Source organism: Anolis sagrei, chromosome 2, assembly GCF_037176765.1.
Source record: "Anolis sagrei isolate rAnoSag1 chromosome 2, rAnoSag1.mat, whole genome shotgun sequence".
Lineage (NCBI taxonomy): Eukaryota > Metazoa > Chordata > Lepidosauria > Squamata > Dactyloidae > Anolis > Anolis sagrei.
In genome coordinates, this window is record NC_090022.1 from 64,170,011 (window position 1) to 64,182,968 (window position 12,958).

Consider the following 12,958-nt stretch of genomic DNA (forward strand, 5'->3'; position numbering starts at 1 on the left):
GCCATTGTTCCACATCCTAGTCTTCAGGGTAGAAGAACAAGTTTGCTCCCTCCTCCCTATGACTTCATCTCACATCTTGATACATGGCCCTCATCATGTCTCCTCTCTGCTTTCTCTTCTGCAGGTTAAACAGGCCCAGCTCTTTAAGCAGCTCCTCATAGGGCTTATTCTCCAGACCCTTAATCATTTTAGTTGCCCTCCTCTGGATACATTCCAGCTTGTCAACATCTCCCTTCAAATTAAATCTATTTAACTGAATTTACACTTCTGCATTTCAAGTACCAAAATGGCAACTAATGCAATGTACACAGAGTAATGAAACTGAAACATTTTTAGGCCTTATTTTACCTTTTTAAAGACATTTGCTTATAGTTGTCTCAAATAACAACTATAAGCAAAGATAAGGTCTTTAAAAAACTATATACAGTACATGTTACCCTATCCATTAGAGCAACGCACAATATGTATTTCTCTTGATCTAAAGTGGCAGGAATAACTTTTCTGAACTATACATTACAAATGGGCAAACTAGTGAGTAAGACCCACTCCCAGTGAAGTTTTTTGTGAAAAAAGTTGAATAAAAAATGTCAAACTGCATCTTAACATCTGTCAAAACCAGACATATCTTTTTCTATACCCAAAGACCATATTCAAACTTACTTTTTCTAAACTGCCCAATTTCAAAGCAATCTGTTGAAATAGAAACAGTACCATGTAATTCTCCACTCCCCGATTGGTAGTTGTAATGAGTGGATGCCATTCATCTTTAGATAAGGCTGTCCTTTCAACCAAGTAATAACAAGAATTCTCCCGATATCTATCAGTATCACACTTACTATGTCTGAAAACATGATCAGCCAGTATCTTATAGATCTACACAGAATCTACAATAGGTCTATATGCTTACTAGGCATGCTGGTTTTCATTATTGAAATGGCAAAATCAATGAGATAGTATCACTGGAATTAGACAGCATTGAAATCAGATAGTGTCACTGAAATTAGACATGATAACAGCATTAAAATGTAAGTCAGAACAGATATATATATATAGAGAGAGAGAGCGCTTTGGATGGCATAGGAAAGGGTTAACACCCCTGTGCTGTTTGTTTTGCTGTCTGTACTGCTGTTCAGAAGATTTCACCTCACTTTATGTTCCTGTGATAACTGGATTTTGGAAAAAAATGGCCTGTTGCGGAAATATTGTGAAAAATCTTCAGTGGAGACACCCTTTCCCATGATAACTCTTTCAAGGGTGACTTTCCCTTCCGAGAGGTAGATTTCTTTCACTTCCTGTTGTCTCAACCCCTGTTCTTAACTATGAGTTGTTTATAAGTTGAATGTTTGTAACTCAGGGACTGCCTGTACTTGCATGCACCTTGATTCTGCATTTTTTATCTACAGCATCATCACACTTGATCTCATCCAAGTACCAACCAGTGTCGGCTCTCATAAGTACAGATAATTATCAATTTGTATTGTCCCAATTTGAAGGATTTCAGATATATTTGTCTCCAGAAATAAATAAATGAACATTTCACCCACAACGCACAGCTCTCCCAGCACGTGTGTACAGTTGAGCAAGACAGGAAAGCAAGAAGGAAGAAGTGGGAGAACCACAAAGGTGAGAAATGACAGTAAGGCTGCTCTCATAACAGTAAAAAAAGTGTCTGCACTGGTTTCATTTTACCTTCCCAGATTGGAGGAAGAAGATAAAACAAGTTAAATATTGATGTTGCTTTGGGGTGGGGGTGTGGGGGTCTTCTGTCTCCTTAGACGAGAAGCATAAGTGAGAGGAAGACATGCAAATTTTGCTTGTTTTGAGGAAGTTATTTCCTTGTTTTGCTTGGAAGGGGGTATGAGAAGGATGAAGAAACTAATTATTAGGTGTGCAACTGGAGTCTTCTTTCTTCACTTGACTACTGGGAGAGGGCCCTACTGGGAGAGGGCCCAAGAGAAGACATCCGACTCCTGTATCTCCTGCTGTGATTGCTTCACATGGGAAGCCTGCAGAAGAAGGGACAGCAGAAGAACAGAGTTCTGACCAGTTGCTCCCAGTCTGTCTGCTCCTCTGGAAACAAACTGTTAAAGCCATGTCACCCAGCCATGCCCCCGTGGGCTCAACAGTCTTCTGGTACCACTTGAGAACATCTACACATTTCTTTAGCCTGCAAGAAGTGTTTTAAAACGGATGGTGGGCAGAGTGAAATTCTTAATCTCGTGGCTACTTCAGCTGCTTTGGAACATTACCCTTTGGTCTCCAATGGCTCCCTGTGAAACTGTCTGCTCCCATTTACATTGGTCACAATTTAGATAGCAAGTCCAGGAATTTTATCCTGACATAAATTGCAACCCACCTGTACTACAATATTGGGAATTTCCAAGTAGCTCTACTGACAAATACTTGGGATGTATTTTAAAAGGCTTTATTCCTCACATTAGTCCAAATTAAACAGTTTAAAATACATCCAGAGTCTGGGTTGTTGTGAGTTTTCTGGGCTGTATGGCCATGTTCCCAGAAGCATTCTCTCCTGATGTTTCACCTGCATCTATGGCAGGCTTCCTCAGAGGTTGTGAGATCTGTGGAAACTAGGCAAGTGGTATTTATATATACTGGACCAGGGAACTCCTGGTGGTGCAGTGGGTTAAACCACTGATCTGCTGAGCTTGTTGACCGAAAGGTCGTAGGTTCGAATCCGAGGAGCAGCATGAGCTTCCGCTGTCAACCCCAGCTTCTGCCAACCTAGAAGTTCGAAAACATGCAAATGCAGTTTCTGTTTATCCAGTGATTCTGTCACCTAAGCCCATTAAACCTGCAGGGGAAAATCAGAAATATAGGCATTCTTTGAAATGAAAACAATCAAGATTTCAGTTTGGCTTGGTATATTATAATAGAAGCCCCCAGTGGCACAGTGGGATACACCGCTGAGCTGCTGAACTTGCAGAACAAAAGGCTGGTTGTTTGAATCCAGGGAGTGAGGTGAGTTACTGCTGTTAGCCCCAGCTTCTGCCAATCAAGCAGTTCGAAATCATGCAAATGTGAGTCGATCAATAGGTACCACTCCGGCAGGAAGGGAACAGCGCTCCATGCAGTCATGCCAGCCATGTGGCCTTGGTGGTGTCTATGGACAACGTTGGCTCTTTAGCTTAGAAATGGAGATGAGCACCAACCCCTAGAGTCGGACACGACTGGACTTAATGTCAGGGGAAAACCTTTACCTATATATTGGACCATTCCAACAACTACCATGTCACACTACACAGAGAAGCCATTGAAATCCACAAGCATGTGGACAATTTTAACAGAAAGGAAGAAACCATGAAAATGAACAAAATCAGGCTACCAGTATTAAAAAAACTCTAAAATCATAACAGTAAATAAATAACAACACTCAAAAACAGTGGAACTCCAGACAAGAAACAAACAGGGACAGCTAATCACCTTTCAACAAAGGATTCCCCCAGGCAGTAAGAAGCCCACCTTGAAACTGCTAGACCATTAAATGCTAATCAAGGTGGCCAAATGAAGCATTTGCTCCAACAGACAAGAGTTCTTTTGCCAACCTTGGACATTCCACAGATACATAAACCCAATATTCCTAGTTTCCAACAGACCTCACAACCTCTGAGGATGCCTGCCATAGATGCAGGTGAAACATCAGGAGAGAATGCTTCTGGAACATGGCCACACAGTCTGGAAAACTCACAACAATACGATTCCAGCCACGAAAGCCTTCCACGATACATCCTGAGATGTTTTCCTCTCTTCTACATCTCATTGACTAGATGTTTCCAGTTCCTTCTGCTTCTTTCCTTTAATGTGAAGACTCCTGCCTGGTATCTACTCATCAGCATTAACAATACTTAGCAACATGGATCAGTGGTCTGACTCAGATGAAGGCAGGTTTCTTTTCTCCTGTGTTGCAACACTTGTGAAACCAGCATTCCTCACAGAAGCAAACCCATGATACTGAAGACACCTGGATTAAAGAGGGGATAATTGCTTTGGTCTAGTCTACCATGCCTTGAGGACCTTGGTGGGCTGAGAGGAGATACATACAAGCTTTAAATAAATAAGCCATTTGAAAGACACTGACAACGTAATCCTATTTTGCTTATCCTGAAACACGTCCCACTGTGTTCACAAAGATTTACTTTGTGGTAAATATGTTTAGAGTAAGGCTGAAAGGTTCATGAATTGTACATTTATCTTGGATTCTCATTCCATACAAAGGCACCCAGCATCAAGATTGTTGTTTTCTCAGTGGGGAACAAACAAGGACAGCCAACCTTTTGCAGGTCAACCTCTGCCATCAGAATTACTATTATGTTATGTCTTGAAAGCAAAAAGGAATGGAAATTATACTGAAAATTATACTGAAAACTTCTTCAAAGCATAACATTCTCACCACATTGCATATGAAAGCCTTTATCCTGTTTCATCAAGAAACTAGGTTAATATTATGCCTACATATGACTTAGATTTAGGTTATTATCAGAAGCTTTATTTTCTTGTTCCTATTTTTCTTGGTAGCACATTTTCAGATTGAAGAGTCTTCTTTCCTGACTTTTGCTCAGCTGATAGTGACAGTTTCCAGCTTCAGTAGTTTGTGGAGTTTTAGTTCTTTTCTAAATGTTCTTTCTGTCTATTTCATTAGCATCAGACTTGATTTTCAAACACTTAAAAATACGACTGTTTGTTGATTTGATGTGCCTTGCTCGCCTTACATCGGTGGTTCACAACCTGTGGTCCGCAAGAACTAAAATATGGTCTGTAGCCTTACTGTTACTACACCGTTGCAACGAGAGCAACTGGTCTCGCGAAACCCTCCTATAATGCCGAGGCTTATTAAATATGGTTTTCTCTGGGCGAGCAGACGGTGACTACTGGATGGCATATGTTCTGTATCAGAAACTAGAGTTGATGTGGTCTATCCAATGCCATTTTCTGAATAAGCACCCCAAATAACCAAACAAAATCTAAGTTGACCAAAAACTGATTCATAACCCTTTCGAATGTTGGTCATCGGTCCCTGGTCAAAGTGATCCCTGGTCAAAAAAAGGTTGGGTTGGGAACCACTGCCCTACAGAAAGCCCACTGCACATTCCCCACTGCGAGAGTCCAAAAGTGGCAGGCTCAAACCCAGCACCTCAATCCGTGGGTGATACCAGATGAGAGACTCCCTCCTGAGCACACAGTAGACTGGGCGACTTGGAAGGCACTGAACAGACTGCGCTCTGGCACCACGAGTTGCAGAGCAAATCTTAAGAAATGAGGCTACAAAGTTGAATCCACGACATGCGAGTGCGGAGAAGAGCAAACCACTGACCACCTGCTGCAATGCAACCTGAGCCCTGCTACATGCACAATGGAGGACCTTCTTGCGGCAACACCAGAGGCACTCCAAGTGGCCAGATAATGGTCAAAGGACATTTAATCAACTACCAAGTTTGCAAAATCTGTGTTTTTTTATCTGTTTGTTTGTTTTGTTCTGTTAGAAATGTAAAACAATGGTATGGTTGCTGATGACACCATAAATAAACTTTAAAGGATTTACACCAAAATGAGACTAGAAATGTCACTAGTTCAACTGGGTTGCCAGTGTCATCACTGCATTTCTTAAACCTCAAAAATGAGTAGCTGAAGACTGGCATAAAGCTATCTTCCAGTTCATAAATTTTTGCCTTCAAGATAGCAACAGGAAGCCTGGGTTGAACTTGTTCAACTCAGCACTAATGCAAAGGAAGCAGGCACTTAAACAGTAAGTAGTTTTTAATTAATCTTTTGAATAAAATGGTCTTCACTAGGTAAAAAGAATACTTAATACTTGATTGTAATAAAAATATATTAAAATATTCATTTAAAAAAATCTGAACCCTATACTCCCCAGCAAACAGATGGCTTGCTTATCTAACATAAAACAACAAACGGGGACAAAATGTGTTGGTTTTCAGGTCAGGTCTTATAAAAATTATAATTAGGTCAAGCAGCCTATGGTTGTGCATGTGATATTTAAGAGTACGTCCCACATACCATGGGTATTAATTTTCCTTGTCATTCAGGACAAAGAATGGGCCCTTGATGAAAGGTTGCAGCTCAGTGGAAGAACATGTATTCTGTATGCATAATATAATCACAAGGTAGAGCTGGAGGGAGGCTCCACCCTGAGTTGCCAGCGGGTCTTTATTCAGCGTAGTAGCCAAATACAGGACAATAATAATCTAACAAGGTTGAAGCCTACTTCATATGAAAAAGTAATGCTACTCAGATGCAAAATTCTGGCTTCTGGACATTTTGGGGTAGTTGTTTGCGCGTTGGACAAGAAGAACTCTAGAAACAAGGGTTCAAGTCTCTGCTCACCATGGAAACCCACTGGGTGACCTTGGGCAAGTCACATTCTCTCCATCTCAGAAGAAAGCAAAGGCAACCCCCTCTGAGCAAATCTTGACAAATCTAACTTAGTGACCCTAAGTCAGAACAGTCCTGAAGGCACATCAACAATGTACAACCCTACATATGCTTACTCAGAGACTTTACTGAACAGCTTACCATCCATCATTAGTGGCTTTCAGGAAGTAGCAGCCAATAATGAAAGGACCAGATATAGCTCTAAAGTACTAGAACCTGCCTTGACTTTGGAAGCTACACAGTCAGTCCTCATTGGTACTTGGATGGGACTATCAACCAATCCCAGGAGCTGTATGCTATACAATATGGCCTTTATCCACAGGAGATATGTTAGATCAGAGCTTTCCAAACTATGTGTTGTAACCCATTAGTGTGCCGGCTGAAGGGTGTAGGTGTGTCATGCAGGTGTAGTGAGGAATCTCTTAAGTCTATGTGAAATAAGCAATAAATTATATACCATATTTCATCACATAACCTAGAACTTCAATCAATGGCTGATACCAAATGAGAGACTCCCCCCTGGGCACACAGAAAACTGGAAGGCGCTGAACAGACTGCGCTTTGGCACCACGAGATGCAGAGCCAACCTCCAGAAATGGGGCTACAAAGTGGAATCCACGACATGTGAGTGTGGAGAAGAGCAAACCACAGACCACCTGCTGCAATGCAACCTGAGTCCTGCTACATGCACAATGGAGGACCTCCTTGCAGCAACACCAGAGGCACTCCAAGTGGCCAGATACTGGTCAAAGGACATTTAATAGAATGCCAAGCTTGCAAACTTTGTGTTTTGTCTGTTTGTTTGTTTTGTTAAAAATGTAATACAAATGTCTGGTTGCTCCTGACATGATAAATAAATCACATAATAGTCACACTTTCCCCTTTTTTAAAAAAAGAGGGCATGTGACTATTGTGCGAGGAAAAAAATCTGCCTTTATTTTCTGGTTTCTGTGGTTCTTTTTCAAAATAAAAATGTCTTGCCTCCAAGACATTTAAATATAAATGAAAGTTTTCATGCAATATGTTGTGTCCCCATACATTTTGCTATTACAATTTAAGTACGTGTCCGTATCTCTTATAAGGAGTTGGGTTAACCTCCACTTTGTGAGTAAAATTAAATGCTTGTGTCACAAAATGATGCATCGCATATTTCTTCAATTGTAAGAGGGCACTGACTGAAAGACTCACCCTAATCTCAGTTCCTCCTCCTCCACGAAATATACCTGTGACTTTAAGATGTACCCCATTTTTAGAGATGTTTATACTGGAAAAAGTGCATTTTAGAAGTGAAGAAATACAGTATTTCTAAAAAAGTGTGACACCAACATGAAAGCTCTGCTGAAGATAATACCAAACCCTATTGAATTTAAGGATTTCTTACCCAAGAGTATCACAAAATTGTGCTGGAGGGCTTAGAAAATGCCTAGATATTATTGTTTCTGGAAATGGATAAATTAGGCTACATGTATTTGCAAATAAAGGAGTTGTACAGTCAGTCCTCCATATCCTCCAATTCTGCATCCATGGATTCCACCATCTATGGCTTGAAAATATCCTCACCCCTAAACAAAAACCCCAAGAAGCAAACCCTGGTTTTCTTATTTATGGGACTTGAGCATCCACGAGAATCCTGGGACTAAACTACAACAGATACTAAGGACCTACGTCACTGAATGTCAGAGGAAGGAGCTGGCAAAACTGCTTCTGGGTATTCCTTGCCTAAGAACACCCTGTGACATTCATTGGAAGGTGCACACTGTGCACAGCAGCATAGCACTGCTCCCATGTGCTCCAATCTCTTGCTGCCTGGGATGTACTAGGGAGGGGGCCTGACAGTCCTACTTCTTCCTGAATTTAATACTCCTCCCTTTAATGGCTAGAATTCCCAGGGAACTTAGGAAAAATACAAATACACGGATCAAAACAAGTGAGGAGTAGACTTTTAGAGCAGCACTCTGAGGTTTGCAGGAAAGTTATCACACTTCCCCTGCTCATCTCTTCTAAAGTAAGAAAGAGTTAGGGGAGGGGGAAAAGGGAAGAATGAGAATGGGAAAGGAAGGAAGGGTAGGATGGAAGGAAAGGCATGACTGGAAAAAAAAGTAGTAGAGGAAGGAAAGAAGAAAGGAATGAAATACGAGGTTAAAAAAAGGAAAGAAAGAGGGAGGGAGAGGGAAAGAAGTGTGAGGGTAAGAAAGAGGGAAAGAGGGGAAAGAAAGACAGAAAGAGAGAAAGTGCGGAGGAATAAAAGAAGAAAGAGGGAAAGAGGAAGGAAGGAAAGGTGTGGAGGGAGGGAAGGAAGGGAGAGGAAGGAATGTGTGAGGGAAGAAAAGAAAGAGAAAGGAAGTAAAGAAGAAAGAAAAGAAATATAAAGAAAGGAAAGAAAGAGGGAAGGAGGGACAGCAAGGAATGAAGTCTGAGGGAAAGAAAGAGGGAGAGAGAAGAAACACAGACAGACAGGCAGAAAGTGTGGGAGAATAAAAGAAGAAAAAGAGTGAAAGGAAGGAAGGAAAGAGAGAAAGAAGAAAGGAAGAAAAGAAAGAAAGGTATGGGGGAAGAAAGAAAGAAGAGGGGGAGAAGAAGGAAATTGTGAGGGAAAGAAAAGAATAAGGGGGAGGAAGGAAGGAAAAAAGTTAGGTGTGAGGGAAAGAACATGAGAGAGAGAAGAAAAAAAGAAGAGGCAGAGAAAAAGGAAGGAAAGTGTAAGACAAGAAAAGAAGAAAAGAAAGAGGGAGAGGAAGGAAATAAATGTAAGTGAGGGAGAGAAGTAAGAAAAGTACATGGGAGAGAGAAGAAAGAAAGAGCGAGAGAGAGAGAGTGAGAGGAAAGTGCGAGGGAAAGTAAAGAATGAGGGGGAGGAAGGGAAGAAAGGTAGGTGTGAGGGAAAGAACATGAGAGAAGAATAATGAAGAGGGAGAGAGAAAAGAAGGAAAGTGTAAAGGAAGAAAAGAAGAAAAGAAAGAGGGAGAAGAAGGAAATAAAAGTAAGTGTGAGGGAAAGGAGGAAGGAAAGGACATGGGAGAGAAAAGAAAGAAATAAGAGGAGGGAGAGAGGAAGGAAAGTGTGAGTGAAGAAAAGAAAGAGGGAGAGGAAGGAAGGAAAGCTAGGTGTGAGTGAAAGAACTTAGGACAGAAGAAAGAAAGAAGAAGAGGGGGGGGAGAGGAAGGCAAGTGTGAGGGAGGAAAAGAAGGAAAGAAAGAGGGAGAAGAAGGAAGAAAGGTGTGAGGGAAAGAAAGAGGAAGAAGGTGAGAGAGAGAAGAAAGAAAGAAGAGAGAGTGGGGAAGGAAAGTGAGAGGAAAGAAAAGAAAGGAGAGGAAAGAAAGGTGTGAGGAAAAGAAGGAAGGAAAGGATGTGGGAGAAAGAAGAAAGAAAGAAGAGAGGAAGGAAAGTGTGAAGGAAGAAAAAAGAGGGAGAGGAAGGAAGGAAAGGTAGGTGTGAGGAAAAGAAAGAGGGAAAGAACGTGGGAGGGAGAGGAAAGAAATAAAAGTAAGCATGAGGGAAAGAAGGAAGGAAAGGAGTGGGAGAGAGAAGAAAGAAGAGGGAGAGAGAGAGGAAGGAAAGTGTGAGTGTAGAAAAGAGGGAGAGGAAGGAAGGAAGGAAAGGTAGGTAGGTCTGAGGGAAAGAACGAGAGGAAGAAGGTGAGACAGAGAAGAAAGGGAGGGAGGGAGGGAGGGAGGGGGATTGGGGAAGGAAAGTGTGGGGGAAGAAAAGAAAGGTGTGAGGAAAGGAAGGAAGGAAAGGACGTGGGCGAGAGAAGAAAGATGGAGAGAGAGAGGAAGGAAAGTGTGAGGGAAGAGAAAAAGAGGGAGAGGAAGGAAGGAAGGAAGGAAGGAAGGAAAGGTAGGTGTGAGAGAAAGAGGGAAAGAACGTGGGAGAGAGAAGAAAGAAGAGAGAGAAAGGTAGAAAAGAAAGAGGGAGAGTAAGGAAAGAATGATGTGAGAGAAAGTAAGTAAGTAAGTAAGGAAGGAAGGAAGGAAGGAAGGAAGGAGAGGACAGTGTGGGGACATAAAAGGAAGAGAGAATAGAGGAGAAGAAAGGAGGGAAAAGAAGAGGGAAGAAAGAGAGAGCGAAAGTGTGGCAGAGGAAAGGAAGGAAAGGAGGGAGAGAGACAGGAAAGGAACTTCTCCCAAGTTTGCGCTGCTCCGCCTCCTAGGAGAGAGGGAGACCTTCAAGCCTTCCCATCCATCCATCCCTCTATCCCTCCTTCCATCCCCGTCCTCCTCCTCACCTGCGCGGCGGCTACGGCGTCTGCATCCTTCCCTGAAGCGGCGGCGCTGTTGCTGCTGGTGCTACTGCAGAGCCTTGACTGCCCTGCGGCCGAGCGGAGCGCCCTCCCGAGGCGCGGCAGCAGGGACCGCATGGCGGGCCCTTTGGAAGCATCAGCCCCAGCCGCTGCCGGCTTCTCCTAAGCCCTGTCTGGCCACGCCCACTTGGTGACGCTCTCCGGTGGGCGGGGCCTGCCGGGCATTGCCGCCCCGCCCACATTCGCTCTCGCGTGCGAGCATCGCCTTGGCAACCCCGCTTCCGCCCTTTGCGCAAGAGGGGAGCCCCCTCCTGATTGATAGACACCAAGCATACCAGGCCTGGGCCAACTTGGGCCCTCCGGGTGTTTTGGACTTCGACTCCCACCATTCCTAACAGCCTCAGGCCCTTTCCTTTTCCCCCTCAGCCGCTTAAGCGGCTGAGGGGGAAAAGGAAGGGGCCTGAGGCTGTTAGGAATGGAGGGAGTCGAAGTCCAAAACACCCAGAGGGCCCAAGTTGGCCCATATCTGATTTAAAGGTAAAGGTAGTCCCCTGACATTAAGTCCAGTCATGTCTGACTCTGGGGTGTGGTGCTCATCTCCATTTCTAAGCCAAAGAGCCAGCGTTGTCCGTAGACACCTCCAAGGTCATGGTGGCCAGCATGACTGCATGGAGCGCCGTTACCTTCCCGCCGGAGCGGTACCTATTGATCTACTCACATTTGCATGTTTTCGAACTGCTAGGTTGGCAGAAGCTAGGGCTGACAGCGGAAGCTCACGCCGCTCCCCGGAATTGAACCTGTGACCTTTCGATCAACAAGCTCAGCAGCTCAGTGCTTTAACCCACTGCGCCACCGGGGGCTCCTTAATCTGATATCTGATTTACACTAAATTAAAACACTTTGACACCATTTAGACTGCCAGGGCTCAATACTAGGGAATCCTAGGAGTTGTAGTTTGGTGAGGCAACCACACTCTCTGGCAGAGAAAGGCTAAAGTCCTTGCAAAACTACTACATCCTATAGTATCTAGCCCTGGCAGTTCAAGTGAGGTCAAACTGCGTTAATTCCATAGTGTAGTAGATACATCCTCAGTCTCCGATGTGCAAGGGCCAGGCTGTCGCACAGCTGGTTAATCACCAGCAGCAATAGATCACTGCCAACCAGAAGGTGGCAAGTTCAAAGCCCAAGTTGGATTGAGCACCTGACTGTTGAACCTAGCTTATTGTCCACCTAAGCAGTTTGAAAAAAGCTGAGCTAGAGTAGAGAAATTAGGCACCACTTAAAGCTGGTGGCGCAGTGGGTTAAAGCGCTGAGTTGCTGAGCTTGTTGATTGAAAGGTCGCAGGTTCGAATCCGGGGAGCGGCGTGAGCTTCTGCTGTCAGCCCCAGCTTCTGCCAACCTAGCAGTTCGAAAACATGCAAAATGTGATTAGATCAATAGGTACCACTCCGGCGGGAAGGTAACGGTGCTCCATGCAGTCATGCTGGCCACATGACCTTAGAGGTGTCTACGGACAATGCCAGCTCTTCGGCTTAGAAATGAAGAGCACCACACCCCAGTCGGACACGACTGGACTTCATGTCAGGGGAAAACGTTTACCTTTACCTTAAAGCTGGGAGGTATTTTACGACACCATAAAAAAGCGGTGGTCAAAGGAGGAAATATGATCGAAAGGGTGTCATAGTAGATGAAACGACAGCACCCCCTGTGGCGGGAATTGAGCATAACCTCCAGGCACCGGAGTTGGAAATGCCAAAACACCTCTGTGTCTTGTATGTCTAAAAACAGCATTGAATGTTAGCCGTGTATGTGTGCATTGTGATCCACCCAGAGTCCCCTTCAGGGTGAGAAGGGCAGAATATAAATATTGTAAATAAATGAATAAGACCCCTTTCCATACTGATATTCCAGAGTAACATGGCTTTGTTTTTTAATTCTTGCAATCAGAAGAGGCAGGTAATAAATGACATTATTATTATTATTATTATTAGGGGCCACAGTGGCACTGCGGGTTAAACTGCTAAGCTGCAGAACTTGCTGATTGGAAGGTTGGCGATTTGAATCCGCAGATGGGGTAAGCTCCTGTTGTTAGCCCCAGCTTCTGCCAACCTAGCAGTTCAAAAAAATCAGTAGATATCACTCCAGTGGGAAGGTAACAGTGCTCCATGTAGTCATGCCAGCCACATGACCTAGGGGGAAAACACCGGCTCTTCGGCTTAGAAATGGAAATGAGCACCACCCCCCAGAGTTCGACATGACTAGACTTAATGTCAGGGGAAACCTTTATCTTACATGATGATGATGATGATT

General features: G+C 43.6%; 1 protein-coding gene across 1 annotated transcript in view; it reads right to left on the reverse strand.

Annotated features, from left to right (window-relative positions):
• The window catches only part of LOC132769235 (haloacid dehalogenase-like hydrolase domain-containing 5), a 29,357-nt gene extending 18,520 nt beyond the window's left edge, over window positions 1–10,837 (reverse strand). Inside the window, exon 1 of the mRNA XM_060765965.2 lies at window positions 10,634–10,837. Coding sequence (XP_060621948.2) covers window positions 10,634–10,765 — 132 coding nt within the window. The 5' untranslated portion in view covers window positions 10,766–10,837. The remainder of the gene's footprint in view (window positions 1–10,633) is intronic.
• Window positions 10,838–12,958: the final 2,121 nt, after the last annotated feature.